This window comes from Pecten maximus, chromosome 9 (assembly GCF_902652985.1).
Source record: "Pecten maximus chromosome 9, xPecMax1.1, whole genome shotgun sequence".
NCBI lineage: Eukaryota > Metazoa > Mollusca > Bivalvia > Pectinida > Pectinidae > Pecten > Pecten maximus.
In genome coordinates, this window is record NC_047023.1 from 41,067,525 (window position 1) to 41,095,463 (window position 27,939).

Sequence of the window (27,939 nt, forward strand, 5' to 3'; positions counted from 1 at the left end):
GAACATTGCTGTGAAACCCACTCCAATATCTTTCCGATCATTCTCTAACCACACAATCAAGAGTAAAGGCAGTGTACTACAGCATTGTTCCATCAAAGGAAGAGTCGAGGATGTGTGGTTCTATGTTGTTGACCTAGATGTACACACAGTGATGGGATCAAATTATTTTGAGGGCTTGGGACAGGTGCGACGCGCTTACACTCTCCAACAAGAATCCAAAGAAGTGTCCTCAGGAATATCGCCAAACTCCTCTATGACTTAGGATGATTGGCTGGAACATACACAATAAAAACCGTCCCATCGGTAAGACCAGTGGTTCACTCCCTATGACGTAATCATTTCACGATAAAAGATAAAGTGAAAGCCGAACTTGACAGAATTGAGAAAATTGCATGGTAAGACGAAGTGCTCCAACAAATTGGGAAAACTCAATGGTATCAGTCACAAAAACGAAACGACAAAATATGCATATGCATTGACCCTCGCGACCTAAAGAAGGCAATTTAGCGGGAATATTTTCTGAAAATCTGGTCAACATGTAAAAGTGGAGTCTAAACATAAAACCCTACAGAGTATCCCAAATATACCGTTACTTAGTGTTCCTCCAAGACATCAAAGACTGATTCTTACTCTTCAAAGGTATGCTACTGTGGTATTCTTCCAACCAGGAAAATAAATAACCCGATAAGTTACAACCTTACCTGACATCACCAGTACCAAAGTGTCCAGTCACACATCTAGTGTCTGGTAATTATTGATAAGTTACAACCTTACCTGACATCACCAGTAACAAAGTGTCCAGTCACACATCTAGTGTCTGGTAATTAATGACACGTTACAACCTTACCTGACATCACCAGTAACAAAGTGTCCAGTCACACATCTAGTGTCTGGTAATTAATGATAAGTTACAACCTTACCTGACATCACCAGTAACAAAGTGTCCAGTCACACATCTAGTGTCTGGTAATTAATGATAAGTTACAACCTTACCTGACATCACCAGTAACAAAGTGTCCAGTCACACATCTAGTGTCTGGTAATTAATGATAAGTTACAACCTTACCTGACATCACCAGTAACAAAGTGTCCAGTCCAATCACACATCTTCTGTATGGTATTTCACGAGTTTCTTCCATGTCTGACACTCCAGGTGTTAGTACAGGGTACTAGTACTCTTATATATCATCTTGACGGGTGATTTAATCATCGATTCATTTGCCTTTTATCGCGATTAGAAATAACAGGTATGCTGATTAATTATGAATTAAAGTCGGTACATTGATGCTGAAAATTATGAATAATTAAACTTTTAGTTTCAGGTATATAACAGGTTTCAGATCTATAAAGAATATGTGCATTGATTGTGAATTTTGTTCCACTCAAAAAAATAAGTCATCTTCCATTTAAAAAGGTATTGCACAGTTATTCTCCACATTAAGTAACTTATTATGTTGTTTAATGTTATGTTATAGGAGTCCTGTCAGGACTTTTGGTTATCTTTATCTGTTTATAGATTTAGTTTCTTTCAAATTTCATTCCGCGTTTTATCCTCTTTGATAAATCGTGCATCGATCTTCCATTCAGGGAGATTAATTAGTTCTGATTTATCTAGTTCCATCTATGTTCGATAATTTGATTAGGGTTCCCTAATGGTACGTGATTTTTTTTCCTTTTTCAATTCATCTTGACGATGTTGTCTTATTGAGACCTAACGATAATTCCATCCTCCTTGCTAGACTATAAGATATCGAGCTGTTTGTGTGCGCCCTTCTTTATTATCACGGAGTGATATCATTTTGTTATCATTACTTTTAGTTGCAATGTCATTATTTCAGGTTGATAAAATATTTGTACTTCGCTGATTAATTGCTTTTGCGTGATGAAACATCTGAAATGATTCAGGTTACATCAATTGACCTACGCGACTCAGTCATTAACCTGATATTACTTGAATCAAGCTTAATATAATGTACACAAACATCCATTTCATATAATTTCCAAGAACAGCAAATGTGGAGCTATTCAAGGTCTTTGTCAACGTTTTGGTTTTGATTTTCTGTATAATACAAGTACCAGTTAAAACATGATAAAAGGAAGACCACAATTGAAAAGGGAAGTTTGGAATTAAATCGTTAAATTAAATATCTCCGATGTGCAGACATGAGGAACTGAGAAACCTGTCCGATAAAATAAGTAATTATCAATGTTTAGACGGGAGTACGTATTTAAACACCTGATATACTACAGATCCTGCCGAGGCTGTAGTGGGTATTTCATTGGAGAAACTGGCACAAGGCTCGCATAGGAGTGCATAAACAATTCATCTATTCTTCAGAAAATATAATGGAATAATTACTTATAACGTCTGAAAGCGCTTATGCTTTATCAACAAGTGTTTCTTAAGATGACATTATTGTTTTTTAGTTTTCAACAGCAATACGCTGCGTTATTCCACTCGTGGACCATTGTATATATGTACTATGTACTGACTGCTGAATAAATCTATCGATATATCACTCATGATATATGACCTTCATATATATATATATATATATGGTGTTTGATACTTGTCCTTATTAGTAGCTCGATGTTATCTAGAGAAATCAACACAGCTTTCTTACCGATTTAGTCTTGCTAAAGTGCGACAAAATGTAGTAAATAAGATGATGAATATTTAGTACATAGTAGCTACCTTTATTTTGATATTACATAACAATCGAGGAAGGATGCTAATAAAAAAAAGAAATTTTAGCATATCTGACTGATCAACATTACAATCTTATAAATTATAGATAACCTGGCATTCTGCACGTACTCTATACTAAATTTAAGAGGGAAGTTAAGGGGTTGCTACAGTGCAACTACAGGCAGTAATAACGTTCCTGTGCCGCCGCGGCTTCCGTAGTAGTCTCGCGATTATCTCCCTTTGAAGAACTCTCAATATTGACAATGTTGTTTACTACGGTTGATGCATACTTCGTGTAAAGAAAAAGATGTTTTATGTAACTTGCAGCCACCACGGTGTAAGTACTTTCAGTTATCAGAACTTATATAAGTAATATAAGTGGTTTTTGTTCATTTATGACTGTTATTTCTTACAAAGTACGATTATTTCAACAGTTGTGAAACTTCTGCGCTCGTACCACGTGGTGTCACTATACGATGTGCAGACGGAGCTATGACTCTCAGTTGTGAACTTTTAATAACAATGCTGCTATTTGAATTGAAGATTTATTGTTGCCAATCATTGTTGAACATTGAAACCACGACATTTATTAAGATTTATGGAATTTTCGTGATCGAAGGAATCGTCAGTTTGTCAAAATTTTCAATGTATGGAAGCTCATAGTTACCATATAACTGACAATGCTAAAATTGCTATACATGTAGATTCAATTTTTTACGCGTATTCTTACGTTTCTTTGTTTCTGTTTATTACAGACTTTTACCATTTTTCAACACCTTTCAACACCAAAACACTACAACTATATGTAAAACAAACTAGTTGGAAATAAAGGATGTTGTACGAGGTAAACTGGCTGTACATTGTTTATGGGACAGCACAGTAAAAGTACCCAATCGGCTGAAGTTGAGATCCAGCTACGATTTCAACAGGCAACGGGACAACGTCTACGTCAAGGACACAGACATCGGTCTACGCCTACACGAATTCATACAGCATGGACGACCACACAGACAACACACATCAAGTAACGGAGCTCAGTGAGGCAACACACACCAGTCAGCCTAGGGTAAGGACGTTAACTCCCAAGGCTAAGGAACTGTACGAGGATGCAGTCCAAAGTCACAACAAATTTTATGAGGATATGTGGATAGAATTAGATTCCCATCTTCGACGTGTAAAAGGTGAAGGTAGGAAATTAGATCTCGATTCCCTGATCGACCTTGAGAGAAACATACGGGAATGTACTGGTAGCCTTGATAAACTCCAATCCAGTTTCTTCGAGTATCTGAAACGCAAAAACACAGAAGAGAGCCTTGAACTTCTTGATAACCAGAGTTTGAGATGGCACAGTCATACGTTAGTCATAGATCAATCTATTAAGGAATTAGGCACGTGTATGGAGCGGGCAGAGAAGCAAAAGTCAATTGAGCCTGCATTATCTTCGAGACAATCCAGTGCTGGGTCTAGTTCGAAAAATTCAAGTGTGATTTCTGTCATCGCTAGAAAAAAGGCAAAGGCTGAGGCACAGAAGGCACGCCTGCAATATGCTGAACAAGAGGCGGCCCTAAAGAAGAGACAGGCAAGGCTTGAACTGGAAAGTGCTCGAGCTAGCGCAGCAGCCAAACTGGAGAAAGCCGACCTAGAAGCCGATCTTGACCTACTTACACAAAAGAAGGAGGTCGCTGCTGCGGAAGCGGAAGCGGAAGCCCTTGAGGACTCGGAGGAGTTTAACCTAACTCATAACCACGATAGGATAAAGGCTATTCCGAAATTTGACACGCAGCAACGAACAAGAGCCTATGTCGAAGAAACAGTATTTCATGATCATAGTGCTGAACTCCCGGTGACAGCAGACCCACACTTGCATTTACCTATGAATCCAAATGCACCTGTTTTTACTACGGCAACCAATACGGACACAGGTATAGCTATGGACCTCACCCGTTTTCTGTTGAAGAAGGATCTTCTTCTCTCAAGGTTAACAAATTTTGATGACAGACCAGAGTCATACCAAACCTGGAAATCAAGCTTTAAGTCAATCATGGCAGATCTTAACGTCACCCCAAGAGATGAGATGGATTTGCTTGAGAAATGGTGTGGACCCGAATCTAAACGACATGTCGTAAGTCTCAAAGCTTCAAACTTCGGATTCCCAGAAAGAGGACTTTTGAGAGTATGGGAGCGTCTTGACGAACGGTTTGGGGCACCAGAGATGATAGAAGCTTCACTTAGACAGAGGTTAGCGAGCTTTCCTAAGCTTACACCAAGAGACACCAAGAAACTGTTTGATCTATCAGATTTAGCATCCGAAATTGAATCACTCAAGGAGGATAGCCAATATAAGTCTCTTTTAGGATACTTCGACTCATCGACAGGAGTCTCGCCAATTGTGTCCAAACTTCCACATAACCTACAAGAGAGATGGACCAATGCTGCAATAAAGTTTACAAAAACACACCATGTCGCATTTCCTCCATTCAGTTTCTTCTCTGAATTTTTGAGAGATCTAAGTAAAGTGAAAAACAATCCCAGTTTCACATATGACCAACCTAATGGAAGCAAGAATGATAAGACTGTACAAAGGAATCCTCAAGAGAGAAAGAACATCTCAGTCAGGAAAACCAACGCTGATAGCATACAAAACAGTGACAGAAACAGAAAGACTTGTTTTCTACACAACGTTAGTTCCCACACTCTCAACAAATGTAGGGCCTTCCTCACCATGTCGATGGAGGAGAGGAAGAAGTTGTTGCGGGATAAGAAGGTCTGCTTCCGGTGCTGTGAATCGACGTCACACATCAGTCGCAACTGTGATGTGAAACAACCTTGTAGCGAATGTAATAGTGCAAGGCACTGCACAGCACTCCATCTTGAACATCAGTCAAATTCAGGCTCCTTAGAGTACGGCGAGGAGCCTGCATCACTGGTATCTAAATCTCCTGTCCAAGTTAACTGCACGCAGATCTGTGGCAATAAGTTCAAAGGGAAATCATGTGCCAAAATTGTTCTTGTTGACGCGTTCCATCAAGACCGACCCACAGACCGCATAAGACTTTATGCCATGATTGACGACCAGAGCAACATGTCACTGGCCAAATCACAATTATTTGACCAACTTGGCATTAAAGGAAAACAACACAACTACGTGTTATCTTCGGTGTCCGGGGTTTCGAAGACCACAGGCAGAGACTCGACTAAGGTTATCGTTGAACCTGTAGACAGGTCTATAAGTCTTGACATTCCCATCCTGTTAGAATGTGACCGCGTCCCTGAAATTCGCGATGAAATACCTACTCCTGAGGTAGCCGAAAACTACGCCCATCTCAGAGACGTTGCCAAGTGTATTCCTCCTATTGACAACACTGCTCACATTTTGATGCTTATTGGAAGGGACGTAATTAGAGCTCATCATGTTTTGGACCAGAGAATAGGACCATCAAACACGCCATATGCCCAGAAACTCCCTCTCGGTTGGGTCATAATCGGAGAGACTTGCTTAGGAAGGACTCGCATTCCAGAACTAGTAAATGTTTGTAAAACCAATTTCCTAGCAGATGGCCGACCATCACTCTTCAAACCCTGTCCGAACGAATTTGAGTGCATCTACGATGCGAACAGGTCCTTAAAGGAGCTTGATGTATTAGGAAAACATGTGTTCCATCGTACAAAGGAGGATGAGAAAGTCAGCATGTCACAGGAAGACCGAAGGTTTCTCGGCATCATGAAAGAAGAGCTTGTGAAAGGTGATGATGGTAAATGGATAGCTCCACTGCCATTCCGCGATCCACGACCAAGATTGACTAACAACCGAACACAAGCTGTTAAACGAGCAAGAACCCTGGATACCAGTCTGCGAAAGAACCCCGTGAAGCGACAGCACTTCGTAGACTTCATGGAAAAGATATTCAGTAGTGGCCACGCCGAGTTAGCGCCGGCGCTTAAGGACAGCGAAGAATGTTGGTATTTACCAATTTTCGGTGTATACCACCCGCGGAAACCGGAGCAACTTAGAGCAGTGTTTGACTCCTCGGCAAGGCACAATGGAGTTTCATTGAACGATGTCCTCATGTCTGGTCCAGACCTTGCAAATAGCTTGCTTGGAGTGCTGATGCGGTTCCGAAGGGAGTCGGTGGCTATAGTAGGAGACATTGAGCAAATGTTTTATTGCTTTCAAGTAAGGGAAGACCACAGGAACTACTTAAGGTTCTTATGGTACAAGGACAACAATCCGGAAAATGAGTTGGTGGAATATCGCATGTGCGTCCACGTCTTCGGAAACAGTCCTTCTCCTGCCATTGCCACCTTAGGACTTCGAAAGTCAGCCGAAGGAAATGATGATGACGTTTCCGACTTTGTCACTAATGACTTCTACGTGGATGACGGGCTTACCTCATTACCAACTGTCGACGAAGCTGTTGACCTTATGAAAAGAACACAGCATGCACTTCACCAAGGAGGGAAACTACGCTTACACAAAATTGCCTCTAATAGTGATGAAGTTATGAACTCTTTTCCTGCAGACGACCTTGCAAAAGGTGTTAAAGATCTCGATTTAGGATGTGAACCACTGCCTGTTCAGTGTAGCTTGGGAGTCAGTTGGAGTTTGGAAACCGACTCGTTTCTTTATCAAGTCTCAACAGAAGCTAAACCATACACGCGCAGGGGCATACTGTCAACTGTCAACGGGATCTTCGACCCGTTAGGATTTTTGGCTCCAGTAGTAATCGATGGGAAACACTTTTTGAGATCTCTTATTCATGGAACCAAAGATTGGGAAGAACCTCTCCCCGCAGAACATCGCATACAATGGGAACTCTGGAGAGACTCTCTTGAACACCTACAACATGTTCGTATACCTCGGACCTACGCACAGTTTTCATTCAAACTATCTATTGACAGTACCGTCCATGTCTTCTCTGATGCCTCCGAGAAAGCTATCGCTGCAGTAAGTTATCTACATACAAAGGATGGAAACGGAAAACAAGATATTGGATTCATTCTTGGCAAGGCTAAGGTAGCCCCCCTCCATGGCCATACAATACCGAGACTGGAATTGTGTGCTGCAGTATTGGCCGTGGACATAGCAGAGACAGTATCTGACCACTTACATATCCCTCTTGAGAAATTTCGATTCCACACCGATAGCAAAGTTGTACTTGGTTACATATACAACAAAACAAGGAGGTTTTATACATATGTAGCCAATAGGGTAGAACGCATTATACACGTGACGGACGCAGATCAATGGTCGTATGTGCAAACAGATAGAAATCCAGCAGATGAAGGGACAAGATCAGTACCCGCCCAGGCTATTCAAGACAGCATGTGGCTCAATGGACCTACTCGTCTTACTACGATTAATGATATGACATCAGAGCATGTGTTTGATCTGCATGAACCAGAAGATGACAAAGAGGTAAGGCCCCAGGTTCAAAGTCTAAAGACAGACGTCAAACAGTCACCACTTGGTTCTCATCGCTTCGCAAGATTTTCTACTTGGAGGACCCTTATCAGGGCTATTATGACACTGACGCATGTGGCACAGTCCATTGTCAGCAAGTCCGAGTGTAGGGGTTGGCATATTTGCAGTAAGGACAGAAGTGTTGCTGCTTACCACAAGGCCGAACAATTCGTGGTGAAGGAGGTGCAAAAAGAGGCATATCCGGAAGAACTAAACAGTCTCGAACGCGATCAACTTCTTCCAAACGGAAGTTCGATTCTGTCACTGAACGCATTTTTGGATCAGGATGGAATTCTACGAGTAGGCGGACGCCTAAATCAAAGCCATGTTCAACAGAATGAAATGAATCCAATCATCATCCCTGGGAAGCATCATGTCGCATTACTTCTCGTGAGACTATTTCATGAACAGGTTAAACACCAAGGGCGAAATTTCACAGAAGGAGCCGTGAGGACAGCAGGATATTGGATAACGGGCTGTAAGCGCTTGGTATCAACGGTCTTGCATGCGTGCGTGAAATGTCGTAAACTTCGAGGGAAATTGGAGCACCAATTGATGGCAGACATACCTTCCGACCGACCTCAACCTGGCCCACCATTCACCAACGTCGGTGTGGACACTTTCGGTCCATGGCAGATTGTTAGCAGGCGTACTCGTGGTGGTTCAGCCCAAGCAAAACGCTGGGCAATTATGTTCACATGCCTCACCACCAGGGCTATCCACATAGAGGTGGTAGAAGAATTGAGTTCGTCGTCTTTTATTAATGCCTTCAGAAGGTTTACCGCTGTGAGGGGCCATGTAAAACAGATCCGATCAGATCGTGGCACTAATTTCATTGGCGCGGTGGATGATCTGCAGATTAACGCCTTTAAGGTTGAGGAAGAAGCAGTGAAGACATTCCTATACGACCGCGGAACTACCTGGCTTTTCAACCCACCGCACGCATCACATATGGGCGGGGCTTGGGAAAGGATGATAGGTGTCTCACGTCGCGTTCTTGAGTCAATGCTGACAACAGTGATGAACACTAATTTGACTCACGAAGTACTCGTTACCTTCCTAGCTGAGGTTTGCGCGATCGTTAACGCCAGGCCACTAGTACCCGTGTCTTCAGATCCGGAGGATCCATTTCCAATCAGTCCGGCTACACTTCTGACACAGAAACCAGACTCCATCATCGAACCATTTGTGCCTCTTGATAATTCTAGTTTGCACAAGGCGCAGTGGAAAAGAGTGAAGGTTCTAGCCGACACATTTTGGAAGCGCTGGAGAGCCTAATACCTCCATACTCTACAACCTCGACGGAAATGGAATGACAAGCGCAAGAATATCGCGATAGGGGATATTGTGCTACTTAGGGACAAGGAGGTATCAAGGAACAATTGGCCATTGGGTTATGTCGCAAGGGTCTTCCCAAGCAATGACGGTTTAGTTCGAACGGCAGAGGTCAAGATTACTTCCGGACAAGGAAAGCCTGTGTTATATGTACGACCGATCAACGAACTGATCTTACTTCTTGGAGACAACAAAGGCTGAATGTGACATAGAAAGTGTATTATGTGGTACTCGGTAGTGTTGTCTAGTGACATCAGGCGAGGAGTGTGCCGCCGCGGCTTCCGTAGTAGTCTCGCGATTATCTCCCTTTGAAGAACTCTCAATATTGACAATGTTGTTTACTACGGTTGATGCATACTTCGTGTAAAGAAAAAGATGTTTTATGTAACTTGCAGCCACCACGGTGTAAGTACTTTCAGTTATCAGAACTTATATAAGTAATATAAGTGGTTTTTGTTCATTTATGACTGTTATTTCTTACAAAGTACGATTATTTCAACAGTTGTGAAACTTCTGCGCTCGTACCACGTGGTGTCACTATACGATGTGCAGACGGAGCTATGACTCTCAGTTGTGAACTTTTAATAACAATGCTGCTATTTGAATTGAAGATTTATTGTTGCCAATCATTGTTGAACATTGAAACCACGACATTTATTAAGATTTATGGAATTTTCGTGATCGAAGGAATCGTCAGTTTGTCAAAATTTTCAATGTATGGAAGCTCATAGTTACCATATAACTGACAATGCTAAAATTGCTATACATGTAAATTCAATTTTTTACGCGTATTCTTACGTTTCTTTGTTTCTGTTTATTACAGACTTTTACCATTTTTCAACACCTTTCAACACCAAAACACTACAACTATATGTAAAACAAACTAGTTGGAAATAAAGGATGTTGTACGAGGTAAACTGGCTGTACATTGTTTATGGGACAGCACAGTTCCGATATTCATTAAACTATAACAATACTCATTGCATTCTTTATTTACATACGAATTAAACCACAATTGTTTATGATGAATGATTTATATAAGGTAGTTCTATACAATACGAATTAAACCACAATTGTTTATGATGAATGATTTATATAAGGTAGTTCTATACAATACGAATTAAACCACGATTGTTTATGATACATGCTTTACATAAGGCAGTCCCATGTAACAACTACTAAAATATTTGCCGTACTACTACTTCAAGCAAAGTGCTACGTTTTTCCTACTTGTTGTTTCAAATATTCTCATAAATCAGGATTATTTATAATTAGGACTCCAAACGGTTAAACGATTAACTTGTTAATCAGTACTTAAACACCGAAAAGACAATTGCAATTCATTAGATGTGCTTTAGTGCTGAAGGGTTGTTTAGACAACTGTTTTGGGTTGGTGTCTTTGCGAAATGCCGTCATGTCTCTGAAGGAGTATCTGGGGCAATATAAACTTCAATCAGGAGAATATAAGAATCACATATGTAGAAACTCTGTATCTCTGGTAAAAACCCTAGGTCCTAGATATATACATTGTATATCAACAGTATGGTAATCCAGACATTGATATAGGTCCCCCCGGTTCTGAATCAAAAATAAAATCTAATATTAGTTATTGGTGTATCTTACGTTTTGAGAAAGGTCGATCTGAAACACAAATTGATAATATTCTAGGTACATTGAGGTTAGATATCGAGTCGGATCGTTTAAATAGTCAAATACAACAAAAACAATATAATCTTCAAAGGAAAATTTTATTACATAAAAGGACACATTTCCTCTTGTAGTAAATATAATGTGGTTTCAAAAAAGAAAAGATTCAACCAATATAAAAATATTGCTCAAATTGTGGGGATAAATCATAAACAATTCCTATCTAACATCCTTCGAATAAACCAGCATCCTCGTCCCCTCCCTCTCGTCATCCCCCCCCCCCCCCCCACCCACCCACCCCCCCAAAAAATGAAATAAAATAATAATAATAAAGGGATCCCTTCTTTTTCAGACTTTATTTCTTCTTTTCCTCCCTTCATTTTGCTCTTTAGGAATAAATAGGAATTTTGTTAAACAATTGACAGATCAACAGAGTCTGGATTTTCCTTAGAACAATTTGAATGAATGGCGATAACCTTTTTACATGGTATTTTCTCTCTTTGCTGGTTCTTTAGCAGTGGCTTGACAGGTGTGTATAGAGTTCATCATGTTTGAAATCATGGTATTTTGCTTCTGTAATTTATGCTGTGCTTGATATACCGGTAGGTACGGGATTGAACATTAAAGTCAAAATATTGTGGACATTTATATATTTACTATTTAATGATTACCATACATAAAATTATAAATGCAGAGAACATGATAATTTGTATGATTACTTTAAAATGGGCATTAAAATATCTCACTTCTTAATGTTCAATCAATTTTGGTATATTTAGAGATACGTCACATTGAGTATGAATAGCCTCCCTTACAACTCTGTTCACATGAGGGATATTCCATTAATACATTAAAAAAAGGAATTACTAAAAAATATTAAGAAAATTAATGGAAGAATGTGCATTAAGTTTTTATTATTTGTTGATTTCTTAACTTGTTACTTTTTACGCAAAAATGGAAATTAACTGAAACATCAACTGTACATCAAAAATGAATGCTATTTGTTCTGTAAAACTTCTGTGTGATGTCTGTGCCATATCAAAATAATTGCTTTAAACTGATACAATAACATTTCGTTTAACCTTCCGATTTATATAATTCATTAAATAATCATTAACAAATCACATGATATCGAGAGCAGTACAAATATAAACATATAATATATACATTTGTGCATAAGTTTTATCAATATAAATCATGATTAATGTAATAAGATAATTTCATATTCAAACAAGCACTATATCTGTAATATTTTTCTTTTTCTGGAAACTACTCTCAAGTTAAAACCCCTCGCAGACACCCCCCCCCCCCCCCCCCCCCCCCCCCCCCCCCAAAAAAAAAGAAACAATTCGGCTCGCGCCTACGGATTCGCCTATTTCTTTATCTTCAGAAATAAATTCCTAGATTTCGATATCGAGGAAAATAGTACTTTTACTATATTTCTAGAGAAACCTATTCGTATATGTCTATTTATCGGGTAAAAAAACCGCGACACATAACACAATCAGTAAAGAATTGTCAAAATTGGATAAGATATTTACACTTGCTTGTATTGTACGTTAGAATTTAATTAAAATCTTACTAACAGATGATTAATTAGTATTTGTATTAAAAGACACTAAACACCTCTTACACAAGTATGAGCAGTTCGGACAAGCTTTCAGCGTACCAGTAGTTATAATTGAGCGTTACTATGTATCTAAACATATTAAGAATATTAAAACAAACTGTCGCCATTCTATGGAGATCCAATGTCATTAATTATTTGTGGAAGTATATACTGTAGAACTAGAAATTTTACCGGTATGGACATTTTTGCGGATAAAATTGTTGAATTGTAACAGAAAGGTGAACTCCTGAATGTTTGAGAACTTAAAAGACGCAACAATTTCCACTCGCAAGTATATCCATATAAGGGAACAACCAACCAATTGAAAAAATATATTTTTGAAACAGCCCCTGTGTATAGAACGTTGAGCCAAGGATAAAATGTCTGGCAGCCACTGATTGGCCAGTATGTTATGAAGTGAGAAAATAGATATGTAGCCTGATAGGTAACTATCAATAAGAAATGTTGATATAAATTTCTTAAGTCCGATTGGTTTTTTTCCCAAAAGTTCACGTAATAATAGTAAACAGGTAAACATTTAAGATTTTTGAAAATTTTTACTGCGAAATTCACCTATTTTTCAAAATGGCTACCCTGGAGAAAATTTGAGCTGAAGAACCCAACTTTTTTTTTTGATTAGGTGTTATATCAGACCCTAAACTTTTGTTATAAACCATAATCGTCATATTCAATTCAAGAATTTGAATGAAATAATCCAAAACGCTAACACTAAGGTCTATGGGAAAACAATTGGTTGGTTGGTCTCTACAACGGTAAAAAACTCATTAGATATGATTTTGAAACTCGGCTTATAAGAAAACCCATTGTACTGTTTTCTTTCCAGTATTCCGTAGAAAATTAGATGAAAATCGTTCAAAGGTACTATCCTTTTCAAAGTAATGCGATGCTTATCATGACTGTCTTATTGTGTTAAATATATGTGATCGGTTGTATTGACAGGAGAAACATACCAGAATGATCCACATTCCGATTAAGAAAGGCGGAATGTACCGAAATTGTCATCCATGTCACTCCGGATACGGTTGTTATGTCTACGATGATGTCATTGCACGTGCCATCGTTTTTTTCTTCGTCTTGTTTTCCTATTAAGTTCTGGACCAATACCTACCCTAGATCACTAACACTCAATAAGATCGGGTTACTTGTCACTTCTGTAGATTGCTTTCTAACACTTCTGCTGTTAAATTTTTCAATAGTGTGATTTCTATTTAATGTCAAGCACTTGAATCCTTATTTGACCTTCACCTTAAACAATACATTTGGTGTTTAAAATTCAATAAAAAAAATGACTACCATTAGTTTAATGATGTAGTGTTTTGGACTATCAACTGTTTTTAACCAATAACTAGGCTTGTTTCACAACTGATATGCACGTGATTACTTTCTTAACAGTGTGTTGTTGCTTTTGTTTACAAACTGCGGTGTCTAACTTCTTTCAAAATCTCTGATTGGTTGCTCGACCCCTGCAAATCTGATTTGCTAACTTATGGCTCTATCGCTCAATTGTACCTGCTGTCTCTATTGCATGATCGTAAAATTCGAAAAAAATGAGATCTTATTCAATTCTACTTAAAAAACTTTCGTCTTCTTATTGGATCCATTGACACTACATTTCTTTTGGCTTTTAGTTGAGCGTTCCCCCTGTTAGGAAGGCCTTGGGTCTGTCCACTGGCCGAGACATATCAGTCTTCTATTAAATTATCAGCAATTAAGAAGTTGACGATTGGTTCGGCCGTTGTCAGTTTCATGTGATCAGGTGATGTGTCCTGCTAGGAGTCCTCTGCAGTATGCCTCAGTGAGGCACAATGAAGCGGCACATATTCCGTGATATATTTGGCGCGGGTTTTCCCAAAACTGAAAGTGGCCATACTGGAAATTGGTTACTTGGCAGATAACTATTATCTACGTCCGTATTTATTTTTGTTCTCAGCTTGAATTAAGAAAGTGATTATTATTACGGTAAGGACCTTAGGCAAAGATGTCAATCTAGTTTTGATCCAATTCGAAGTTGCTTGCAAAATAATCTCGCGAACTATTAAAGTGATCTGGTTGAATTTTGGACTGCAATCAATTGCCATGTTTTACATAAACGTTATTTTATTCCCACACATTTGGAGGTATTCACCCTTTTGTTGTTCCCTATATTACCATCAATCTTACTTATCTAATACTTTTATCATGGAACGTAATATATGGCATGACTCTAAGATGACGAGTGTTGTCATGGTCCTAGTTAGAGTGGAACGGAAAGATATTCGCCATGCACGAATGGCGTTAAGTTTCATTGCCAATGGAATGATGCATTATATATGTGCATTACTATTCAAAAGAGATCAAAATACACTGGTTCGTTTCGTGTGACACTCGCTTCATAAACTTAAGTTTATTAGAATTCCCTTGGCACATTAGTGATGAAAATTTGGTTTAAACACATTTTATTGCCATTCAAAGCAAAATGATTGACCACAAATACAAACATTTTAGATGTATTTGTACCAATGTGTCAAATATCACTTGTTTTGGGGACAAAGACTCACTGTCTGGAAAAAACACACACACTCTATGGTGTTTTAATGAACATAGTATGCGTATGTATAAAAACAAAGCATTGTTGAAGGACTGATTGGCTAACTTATGGCTCTATCGCTCAATTGTACCTGCTGCCTCTATTGCATGATCGTAAAATTCGAAAAAAAGGAGATCTTATTCAATATTGGCTCCTTAAAAAACTTTAGTCTTCTTATTGGATCCCTTGACGCTACGTTTCTTTTGGTTTTTAGTTTTAGTTGAGCGTTCTCCCTATTAGGAAGGCCTTGGGGTCTGTCCACTGGCCGCAGTGGACAGCATAATGTTACAATGAGAATGCAATAGATAGTCCGTTGAATTCGGAATGAAACTTTACACCATTATGACGGACACTGTGACCACGTGGTCCAGTAGCAGTCAAAAGACCAAACACAGTTCCTTTAGACTTTTGCACACACAATATTCTACATAGCTCTACAACCGTGCTTTATGTGAATACGGTATTTGTTATATGGAATACATAGTTCCAAACGCCGTGCAAATACAATAATTCTAGAATCGAAGAATATCATATCAATGTACCTTGACGCGAAATTAATATGTACCGAATTTCATATAAAATTCACCATGCCGCAAAAGTAAACATGTACCTAATTTCAAATAAATTCACCGTGCCATGATAATAAACCTTAACTGAGTATCATATAACATTTCCATGTCTCGAAAATATCCCTGTACCGAATTTCATGGAAATTTTTCATGCCATGTACTGGGTATCTTAAAATAAACCCGTATATAATTTCATATAAAATTCACCATTCCACGAAAATAAGCCTGTACAAGTATCAAATACAATTCATCATACTCGCAAAAATAAATCAGTACCGATTATGATAAAAAAAAACACCTTGTCGCGAAAATATATTTGTATTGAAAACGTGGGTTATACAAATCAGACAATGATATATAAAACAGTAAACAATGTTACCATTGATACAAATCATACAATAATTCATGTATGTAAACAGCACATAACCGTAACTTTGATACAAATCAGACAATAATATATAAAACAACATACAACCATAACGTTAGTACAAATAACACTATAATATAACAACGGCATTGTAATTTAACTTTAACGTAAATTCTAACACGATTCGTTTGCAACGCGTGTTTTGATTGGTTACGGACCATGTTCTAAGCTGCGATAGAAACATGATCAATATATCGTGTTTAGCTACGCCCCGTTTCTAGTCAAAACAATATGGCATCAAGTTCGTCTCCGCAACATTTATGATTGATGACTCATGGGATTTGGATGAAAGTGAAGAAATCGAAAAGAATGAATTAATTGAATATATTAAACAAAAATAGTACTGAAAATATTGTTCTTACCGTCATTTATTGGTTAAAACGTCATTCCGTCCGTGTGTAGGCAACGAGATATCTAGAGTAGCCAAGTAAAATCCGAAATGAAATGAACAAGTGCACAAAATTGCACATAACGGTTGGGCCTATAGAAACACATCTACACTGACTTTGTCAAAACATACATATCGCTATGCATACTGCAGAGTAAATCCAAATATGTCGTTAAATCTTCGGTAACAGGACTTTCACAACAATCCAAACATACCGCTTCGTCAACATACAAATCGAAGTTTCGCTAGTATGGGCGTGGCCAAGTGACCGACTTTGAAAGCTTCTTTCTGATTGGTCAGTCCGCTACAGTATGACAGGTTACTAGCGGAGGTCACAGAGTACTAACAGCTTATTGTAGCGATGTAAAACAATGTTTGTACACGTATATTTGACAGTAAACGTGTTAGAATGGGGACAGTACATTAAGATTATACCAAACAACGTTGCTTTTCCTGATTTGTCTCTTGACCTTATGTACTACACTTTTCAGTTAAATATGATTTGGTCTCGATAAACACACGCTATACGACATCCTGACTAATATCTCTTAATCATCATACGAGCTTTCTTCATCGGGACGTGTGATCGCTCCGCGAAAAAAAACTTCCAATACATGGAGGACTTGGAGTTTCCGGTGTCTACTGTGTACCTACCGTTAAGATTGGCGAAGGCGCATGCGCGGTACCACCATGCCCCATGACGGTACACAGCGCAGTTCCTGGTAGAAGTCTCGTCATTATCGCGATCTTTCGTGCTAAACATCTGTCCATTTACATGGTCCATTGCGTCACCTGTAGAAAAATATTTCATATTTGTATTATCAAAAATCTTATAATAACATACTGTATTGCGGTACACGAAAAAATTAATTAACGTTAACGTTTGACATACTCCAATGCGTCGCCTTTAAACAACTTTTTATACCATTTTTTATATTCATATAATTGTCGAAGTATTTACTTGAATATCTTTTTTGATATGATAACAAAAATACTTTTACACGAAATTATTATCACGTCACTACATCAGCCAATCAAAAATACAAATAAAAAAGATAGAAACGGCAACGCCATTTTTTAGCCAAAGAAATGGCTCGTTACACAAGATTAAATCCTGTGTTTTTTTAATAATGTTTCGTCCTCATTTTACTCCCTTAAAAAATCCAGAACCCGGAACAGGGTTTAGTGTGGTTTATATATATCGGTGTTGTGCTGTAATACTGTGGTGTTGTCTAACCTGTGTGTGTTGTATATACTTACTTGTGTTGTTGCTATATACTTCCGTGTGTGGTGTTATATACTGTGTGGTATACTTACTGTGTTGTGTTATATACTTACTTGTGTTGTGTTATATACATTGTGTTGTGTTATAATACTGGGTATACTTATTGTGTTGTGTTTATATACTGACTTGTGTTGTGTTATAGACTTGACCTGTTGGGTATATACTACCTGGTTTAGTCTAACTTACTTGTTTGTGTTTAATACTTCCCTGTGTTGTGTTGAAATACTTGTGTTGTGTTTATACTTTGTTGTGTTTATACTTCCCTTTTGTGTTGTGTTATATACTTGTGGTGTGTTATATATTTGGTGTTGGGTATATACTTACTGTGTTGTGTTATATACTTACTTGTGTTGTTTTTATCTTCTGTGTGTTGTTATATTACCTTGTTGTGTTATTATTACTTGTGTTGTGGTTATATACTTACTTTTTGTTGTTATATACTTGTGTTGTGTTATATACTTCCCTTGTGTTGTGTTATATTACTTGTGTTGTGTTATATACTTCCTGTGTTGTTTTTTTTTATATTTGTTGTTGTTATATACTTACTTGGGTTGTGTTATATACTTTTGTGTTTGTGTGGTTATATACTTGTGTTGTGTTATATACCTTATTTGTTGTGTTATATACTTGTGTTGTGTTATATATTTTGTTTGGGTTATATACTTTGTTGTGTTATATACTTTTGTGGGTTATATCTTGTTTGTGTTGTCTTACTTGTGTTGGGTTTATACTTGTGTTGTTATACTTACTGTGTTGTGTTATATACTTGGGGTGTGTTGACTATACTTGTGTTGTTATATACTTGTGTTGTGTTATACTTACTTGGTGTTTGTGTTATATACTTGTGTTGTGTTATACTTACGGGTGTTGTGTTATATTACGTGTGTTGTGTTATTACTTACTTGTGTTGTGTTATATACTTGTGTTGTGTTATAACTTACTTGTAGTTGTGATATAATAACTTGTTGTGTGTGATATACTTTGTGTTGTGTTATACTACTTGTGTTGTGTATACCTTACTTGTGTTGTGTGATAAACTAACTTGTGTTGTGTTATACTACTTGTGTTGATTATTACTTACTTGTTGTTTGTTGTTATTACTGACTTGTATTGTGTTATATCTTGTGGTTGTTGTTATACTTACTTGTGTTGTAGTATACTTACTTACTTGTGTGTGTTATACTTACTTGTGTTGTGTTTTATACTTACTTGTGTTGTGTTATATACTTGTGTTGTGTTATACTTACTTGTGTTGTTATATACTTACTTGTGTTGTGTTATATACTTGTGTTGTGTTATATACTTGTGTTGTGTTATATACTTACTTGTGTTGTGTTATATACTTACTTGTGTTGTGTTATATACTTACTTGTGTTGTGTTATATACTTACTTGTGTTGTGTTATATACTTACTTGTGTTGTGTTATATACTTACTTGTGTTGTGTTATATACTTACTTGTGTTGTGTTGTGTTGTATACTTACTTGTGTTGTGTTATATACTTACTTGTGTTGTGTTATATACTTACTTGTGTTGTGTTATATACTTACTTGTGTTGTGTTATATACTTACTTGTGTTGTGTTATATACTTACTTGTGTTGTGTTTATATACTTACTTGTGTTGTGTTTTATACTTACTTGTGTTGTGTTATATACTTACTTGTGTTGTGTTATATACTTACTTGTGTTGTGTTATACTTACTTGTGTTGTGTTATACTTACTTGTGTTGTGTTATATACTTAGTTGTGTTGTGTTATATACTTGTATTGTGTTATATACTTACTTGTATTGTGTTATATACTTGTGTTGTGTTATATACTTACTTGTGTTGTGTTATATACTTGTGTTGTGTTATATACTTGTGTTGTGCTATACTTACTTGTGTTGTGTTATATACTTGTGTTGTGTTATACTTACTTGTGTTGTTATATACTTACTTGTGTTGTGTTATATACTTGTGTTGTGTTATACTTACTTGTGTTGTTATATACTTACTTGTGTTGTGTTATATACTTGTATTGTGTTATATACTTGTGTTGTGTTATACTTACTTGTGTTGTGTTATATACTTGTGTTGTGTTATACTTACTTGTGTTGTGTTATACTTACTTGTGTTGTGTTATATACTTGTGTTGTGTTATACTTACTTGTGTTGTTATATACTTACTTGTGTTGTGTTATATACTTGTGTTGTGTTATATACTTGTGTTGTGTTATATACTTACTTGTATTGTGTTATATACTTACTTGTGTTGTGTTATATACTTACTTGTGTTGTGTTATATACTTACTTGTGTTGTGTTATATACTTACTTGTGTTGTGTTATATACTTACTTGTGTTGTGTTATATACTTGTGTTGTGTAATATACTTACTTGTGTTGTGTTATATACTTACTTGTGTTGTGTTATATACTTACTTGTGTTGTGTTATATACTTGTGTTGTGTTATATACTTACTTGTGTTGTGTTATATACTTACTTGTGTTGTGTTATATACTTACTTGTGTTGTGTTATATACTTACTTGTGTTGTGTTATACTTACTTGTGTTGTGTTATATACTTACTTGTGTTGTGTTATATACTTGTATTGTGTTATATACTTACTTGTGTTGTGTTATATACTTACTTGTGTTGTGTTATATACTTACTTGTGTTGTGTTATATACTTACTTGTGTTGTGTTATATACTTACTTGTGTTGTGTTATATACTTACTTGTGTTGTGTTATATACTTACTTGTGTTGTGTTTTATACTTACTTGTGTTGTGTTATATACTTACTTGTGTTGTGTTATATACTTACTTGTGTTGTGTTATATACTTACTTGTGTTGTGTTATATACTTACTTGTGTTGTGTTATACTTACTTGTGTTGTGTTATATACTTAGTTGTGTTGTGTTATATACTTGTATTGTGTTATATACTTACTTGTGTTGTGTTATATACTTACTTGTGTTGTGTTATATACTTACTTGTGTTGTGTTATATACTTGTGTTGTGTTATATACTTGTGTTGTGTTATATACTTACTTGTGTTGTGTTATATACTTACTTGTGTTGTGTTTTATACTTACTTGTGTTGTGTTATATACTTACTTGTGTTGTGTTATATACTTGTGTTGTGTTATATACTTACTTGTGTTGTGTTATATACTTACTTGTGTTGTGTTATATACTTGTGTTGTGTTATATACTTGTGTTGTGTTATATACTTGTGTTGTGTTATATACTTACTTGTGTTGTGTTATATACTTACTTGTGTTGTGTTATATACTTACTTGTGTTGTGTTATATACTTGTGTTGTGTTATATACTTGTGTTGTGTTATATACTTACTTGTGTTGTGTTATATACTTACTTGTGTTGTGTTATATACTTACTTGTGTTGTGTTATATACTTACTTGTGTTGTGTTATACTTACTTGTGTTGTGTTATACTTACCTGTGTTGTGTTATACTTACTTGTGGTGCCGGAGAAGCCGCCAATCGTAAGTCGGTAATTGTCTGCCTCGCTAGAGATCTTAAAGAGGGAATACTCGACGATTCCTACAGTTCCGCCCCAGGCTTCCAGTTCAATTCGAAGTTTGTACCTCGAGAATACCATCATGGAATATATATTTTCATTTCCTGAAAAAAAGAAAGAAAAATAAATAAGAACTGTGTTGAACATATATATGGCGACAGATTTATTATTCTAGATGTTAGGGAAACGGAATTCATGAGTGAAACCCAAGGATATTCCTTCGAGTAAATTGTCCTTTATTTTACAAAAAATACACATTCCTTAAAGATGTAGGATATATCTTTATATCTATATATGTAGGACACTCCTGTATATAAATGACTGTTTGTCATTACCAAAATGTACCCGAGAGTATTTCATTACCTAGCCAAAAGTTTCCGGTAACATCACCAAATCCTGTTTTGTACTCGTTCCAGTTTCTATAAAAGTCAACGGAGCTGTCTCCCCTGTTGTGGATTACCTACAATACATTTGTATATCAGTTTCATTATATTAATATTTACATGTGCACAAAACCCTAATTCAACCACGAATGCAAAATCGTTAAAATATTAAAGATTCTCATGTAGACTCTAGAAAATGTACAATACTAAAGTCATTAAGTGTTTGGGAAGGGTAAGTATTACCTATGTATATCAAGAACAAAGCCAAAATGTTTAACTTACATTCCAATGTCCCTGGTCACTGTCCATATCACAATATATGTCGAAACATTTCCCCGTGGCAGTGGTAATTTTGTGGACGATAGAACTACAGCCAGGGTTGACATCAGCACAGTCACTGGGGCCTAAGAGATACAAATAACAAATATAAACAAGAAACTAAATGAACATGAATGTTTAATTCTGAGTGATGGCTAGATTCTTTAAAACTATAACAACAAAAATACCGACAATTTTACAAAATGAATTCTAATTCAAAATTGATCAAACAAGGGCAGACTATCAACAAAGAGACCTCGGAAAAAGAACTAGGTGTAACAAAGAGACCTCGGACAAAGAACTAGGTGTAACAAAGATACCTCGGACAAAGAACTAGGTGTAACAAAGATACCTCGGACAAAGAACTAGGTGTAACAAAGATACCTCGGACAAAGAACTAGGTGTAACAAAGATACCTCGGACAAAGAACTAGGTGTAACAAAGATACCTCGGACAAAGAACTGGGTGTAACAAAGATACCTCGGACAAACAACTAGGTGTAACAAAGATACCTCGGACAAACAACTAGGTGTAACAAAGAGACATCGGACAAAAAACTAGGTGTAACAAAGAGACATCGGACAAACAACTAGGTGTAACAAAGATACCTCGGACAAACAACTAGGTGTAACAAAGATACCTCGGACAAACAACTAGGTGTAACAAAGATACCTCGGACAAACAACTAGGTGTAACAAAGAGACATCGGACAAAGATACCTCGGACAAAGATACCTCGGACAAAGATCTAGGTGTAACAAAGATACCTCGGACAAACAACTAGGTGTAACAAAGATACCTCGGACAAAGAACTAGGTGTAACAAAGAGACATCGGACAAAGATACCTCGAACAAAGAACTAGGTGTAACAAAGATACCTCGGACAAACAACTAGGTGTAACAAAGAGACATCGGACACAGAACTAGGTGTAACAAAGAGACCTCGGACAAAGAACTAGGTGTAACAAAGATACCTCGGACAAAGAACTGGGTGTAACAAATAGACCTCGGACAAAGAGACATCGGACAAAGAACTAGGTGTAACAAAGATACCTCGGACAAAGAACTAGGTGTAACAAAGAGACCTCGGACAAAGATACCTCGGACAAAGAACTAGGTGTAACAAAGATACCTCGGACAAAGAACTAGGTGTAACAAAGAGACCTCGGACAAAGATACCTCGGACAAAGAACTAGGTGTAACAAAGATACCTCGGACAAAGACCTAGGTGTAACAAAGAGACCTCGGACAAACAACTAGGTGTAACAAAGATACCTCGGACAAACTGTAACGAAGATACCTCGAACAAAGAACTAGGTGTAACAAAGATACCTCGGACAAACAACTAGGTGTAACAAAGAGACCTCGGACAAAGATACCTCGGACAAAGAACTAGGTGTAACAAAGATACCTCGGACAAACAACTAGGTGTAACAAAGAGACCTCCGGCAAAGAACTAGGTGTAACAAAGAGACCTCGGACAAAGAACTAGGTGTAACAAAGATACCTCGGACAAAGAGACCTCGGACAAAGAACTAAGTGTAACAAAGATACCTCGGACAAAGAACTAGGTGTAACAAAGAGACATCGGACAAAGATACCTCGAACAAAGAACTAGGTGTAACAAAGATACCTCGGACAAACAACTAGGTGTAACAAAGAGACATCGGACACAGAACTAGGTGTAACAAAGAGACCTCGGACAAAGAACTAGGTGTAACAAAGAGACCTCGGACAAAGAACTAGGTGTAACAAAGAGACCTCGGACAAAGAACTAGGTGTAACAAAGATACCTCGGACAAAGAACTAGGCGTAACAAAGAGACCTCGGACAAAGAACTAGGTGTAACAAAGATACCTCGGACAAAGAACTAGGCGTAACAAAGATACCTCGGACAAAGAACTAGGTGTAACAAAGATACCTCGGACAAAGAACTAGGTGTAACAAAGATACCTCGGACAAAGAACTAGGTGTCACAAATATACCTCGGACAAAGAGACCTCGGACAAAGAACTAGGTGTAACGAAGATACCTCGGACAAAGAACTAGGTGTAACAAAGAGACATCGGACAAAGAACGAGGTGTAACAAAGAGACCCCGGACAAAGATACCTCGGACAAAGAACTAGGTGTAACAAAGATATCTCGGACAAAGAACTAGGTGTAACAAAGAGACCTCGGACAAAGACCTAGGTGTAACAAAGAGACCTCGGACAAAGAACTAGGTGTAACAAAGATACCTCAGACAAAGAACTAGGTGTAACAAAGAGACCTCGGACAAAGAACTAGGTGTAACAAAGATACCTCGGACAAAGAGACCTCGGACAAAGAGACCTGGGACAAAGAACTAGGTGTAACAAAGAGACCTCGGACAAAGAACTAGGTGTAACAAAGAGACCTCGGACAAAGAACTAGGTGTAACAAAGATACCTCGAACAAAGGACTAGGTGTAACAAAGAGACCTCGGACAAAGAGACCTCGGACAAAGAGACCTCGGACAAAGAGACCTCGGACAAAGAACTAGGTGTAACAAAGAGACCTCGGACAAAGAACTAGGTGTAACAAAGATACCTCGGACAAAGAACTAGGTGTAACAAAGATACCTCGGACAAAGAACTAGGTGTAACAAAGATACCTCGGACAAAGAGACCTCTGACAAAGAACTAGGTGTAACAAAGAGACCTCGGACAAAGGACTAGGTGTAACAAAGATACCTCGGACAAAGAGACCTCGGACAAAGAACTAGGTGTAACAAAGATACCTCGAACAAAGAACTAGGTGTAACAAAGAGACCTCGGACAAAGAGACCTCGGACAAAGAACTAGGTGTAACAAATAGACATCGGACAAAGAACTAGGTGTAACAAATAGACATCGGACAAAGAGACCTCGGACAAAGAGACCTCGGACAAAGAGACCTCGGACAAAGAACTAGGTGTAACAAATAGACATCGGACAAAGAACTAGGTGTAACAAAGATACCTCGGACAAAGAACTGGGTGTAGCAAAGATACCTCGGACAAAGAACTGGGTGTAACAAAGATACCTCGGACAAAGAGACATCGGACAAAGAACTAGGTGTAACAAAGAGACCTCGGACAAAGAGACCTCGGACAAAGAGACCTCGGACAAAGAACTAGGTGTAACAAAGAGACCTCGGACAAAGAGACCTCGGACAAAGAGACCTCGGACAAAGAACTGGGTGTAACAAAGAGACCTCGGACAAAGAACTAGGTGTAACAAAAAGACCTCGGACAAAGAACTAGGTGTAACAAAGATACCTCGGACAAAGAACTAGGTGTAACAAAGAGACCTCGGACAAAGAACTAGGTGTAACAAAGATACCTCGGACAAAGAGACTTCGGACAAAGATACCTCGGACAAAGAACTAGGTGTAACAAAGATACCTCGGACAAAGAGACATCGGACAAAGAACTAGGTGTAACAAAGATAGCTCGGACAAAGAGACATCGGACAAAGAACTAGGTGTAACACAGATACCTCGGACAAAGAACTAGGTGTAACAAAGATACCTCGGACAAAGAGACCTCGGACAAAGAACTAGGTGTAACAAAGAGACCTCGGACAAAGAACTAGGTGTAACAAAGGGACCTCGGACAAAGAGACCTCGGACAAAGATACCTCGGACAAAGAACTAGGTGTAACAAAGAGACCTCTGACAAAGAGACCTCGGACAAAGAACTAGGTGTTCCAGAAGTGTAAGCGTCCTCGGCCTCCGCAGCCGCCTTCGAAATCATTGTCAGAATGGTTAATGGAACCACCAGGCATTTCAACAAGCAGCAACAGATTTGACTTTATATCGCACAAGGAAATAGAATGGTTCCAACTGATATCATGATGTCGACCATACATTTCCCGATGGTCGTCTGTAATCGGCATCTCTCGAGAACTTGTGTTGAAATGTCGGAAATTGTGATGAATAACAAGCCATTGCGTATCACTCAACTGGTACGGGTAGCTTCTATCTAGACAATCGGGGATACTCGGGACCACAATTGTGGAGACCAAGAAGGGAAGTGTATTGGATAACGTATGATAATTATTGCATTAAAGGTGGTATATCTTAATAATTTTTAAATGATACCAAAAGTACAGTTCTCTACAATATAACAACCATCTAAAATTTATTGTTATCTTACGGAATTATAAAGTGAATTAATTATTACAGGCATCCCGGAGTAATTATATTGCAATCCGAAAGAAAAAAAAAAGAAAATAAAGAAGAAACATTACTCATCACGTAAACGTCCCCGGATTGACTGAGTATAGTCGTCTGGTCGTGTAACGTACAGAGGCCGGATATGTCGTCAAATGAAGCAACCTTTATCTGATTGGTCAATCCCGACATCAAACAATCTGATAATGAGGCCGCTGTGGTATTTGTCCCTCCAGTTACCTGAAGGTAACATATGTCTACCGATGCTAATCGTACCCAGTTCTGTTGAATGACTGACGAGGCTACTCCAATCACTGAAATTTCAATAATAATTCTTTTGTTATTGTAACATTAAAAGAGTAAGTAAAAATCATTGTTAATCATACAGATTCAATTAAAAACATCTTAATGTAACAAAATATGGGTAGTATGGACAAAGGACTCATCAACATAAAATGAAAGAAGCATTAACATCAAATTAATTGGGGGAAAAAACCCAAAAGGATAACAAGACCATGTATTCCGGAAGAACAAGCGCCTTTTACTTCACCGTTGACACCCGCCATGAAAAGTCTATCATAATTAAATGACACCTCTGAAAATTATCACCTGGGTATTGACACAGTGACAAGGAACTTACCTTTTATACTTACAACAAACGATATAGTTCACTTCGAAATTGCGGTGTAAACGATGTCCTTATATTATCACATTAATGATCAGTTTTCTACAAAACTGTAACAATCACCACTTTCTTTACATTTACTTGTATGTATCTACAGTATGACATAATGGCCATCTCCTCACCAAACCGCATACTATCGATATTATTTTTTGGGTAACCCTATACAACAAATCCGTGTCAGCCATGATTTGTTTTTGATTTTTGAGTCAGTTGTTCATATTAATATTCCTGAAACCCGGTAGGATATTACCTACAATTAACTAGAACTCTCACCCTGAGGATAACTTATACACCCGCAGATGCTATTTATACATCAACTATTTCAGTTTCAGTCCCAGTGAACTCAATATTTTAGTATAACCTTGAATTTTTCTCGACGTGTATCATTCCCTTAGTCATGCCAAATCTTCTTACGAATCAGGGAACAATATCAAATTTAGATTAGTTGTTATGGCAACAAAACCCATACAGTGATGTTCAGCCTCCCTTAATATCTCTGAATAACAAATATGCCAATATTTAAATTTTGACCATTAAGAAAACAGGGTTGCGTTGCGTTGAACGAAGAGTTATGACCCTTTATCAGAAAACCGGTTTATAGTGACCAGTTTCCATGGCAAATAAAATTTCGAAAAAGGTCGCAACATTGCGGGGGGTAAAATTGATAATTCTGTGGGTTTTTTCCTATGGTGTCCGATAATCTGAATTCATTGATTAATGGGGCCATTGTACCTACCTGTCCCGAGTTTGACATTTCGTTCTACCATTTAATTTTAAAATATTTTATTAACAATATATATATACTACATACACATATTTATGCATGCAAATACAGCATTGTTAAAAGACTCGGA

General features: G+C 37.5%; 2 protein-coding genes across 2 annotated transcripts; one reads left to right on the forward strand and one right to left on the reverse strand.

Annotated features, from left to right (window-relative positions):
- The first annotated feature begins 3,830 nt into the window (after nt 1-3,830).
- On the forward strand, nt 3,831-9,042 carry LOC117334018. The gene is made up of 2 exons (XM_033893438.1): nt 3,831-8,926; nt 9,009-9,042. Exons 1-2 carry the CDS (start codon nt 3,831-3,833, stop codon nt 9,040-9,042), a joined length of 5,130 nt encoding a protein of 1,709 aa, XP_033749329.1.
- An 8,208-nt stretch (nt 9,043-17,250) lies between these two features.
- On the reverse strand, nt 17,251-27,852 carry LOC117334019 (fibrinogen-like protein A). The gene is made up of 5 exons (XM_033893439.1): nt 27,822-27,852; nt 22,191-22,312; nt 21,889-21,985; nt 21,465-21,629; nt 17,251-17,504 (listed from the first exon to the last, which is right to left on the reverse strand). Exons 1-5 carry the CDS (start codon nt 27,850-27,852, stop codon nt 17,251-17,253), a joined length of 669 nt encoding a protein of 222 aa, XP_033749330.1.
- Nucleotides 27,853-27,939: the final 87 nt, after the last annotated feature.

Bases quoted from the DNA above. Each gene is read 5' to 3' on its own strand.
- LOC117334018 (XM_033893438.1), top strand. From the start codon at position 3,831: ATGTGGATAGAATTAGATTCCCATCTTCGACGTGTAAAAGGTGAAGGT. The intron at 8,927-9,008 runs GTTTACCGCTGT...GATGATCTGCAG, and splicing joins TTTATTAATGCCTTCAGAAG to ATTAACGCCTTTAAGGTTGA.
- LOC117334019 (XM_033893439.1), bottom strand. From the start codon at position 27,852: ATGGTAGAACGAAATGTCAAACTCGGGACAG. The intron at 21,986-22,190 runs GTAAGTTAAACA...AATGTATTGTAG, and splicing joins GTGACCAGGGACATTGGAAT to GTAATCCACAACAGGGGAGA. The intron at 21,630-21,888 runs GTAATGAAATAC...TCTTTTTTTCAG, and splicing joins TACCGGAAACTTTTGGCTAG to GAAATGAAAATATATATTCC.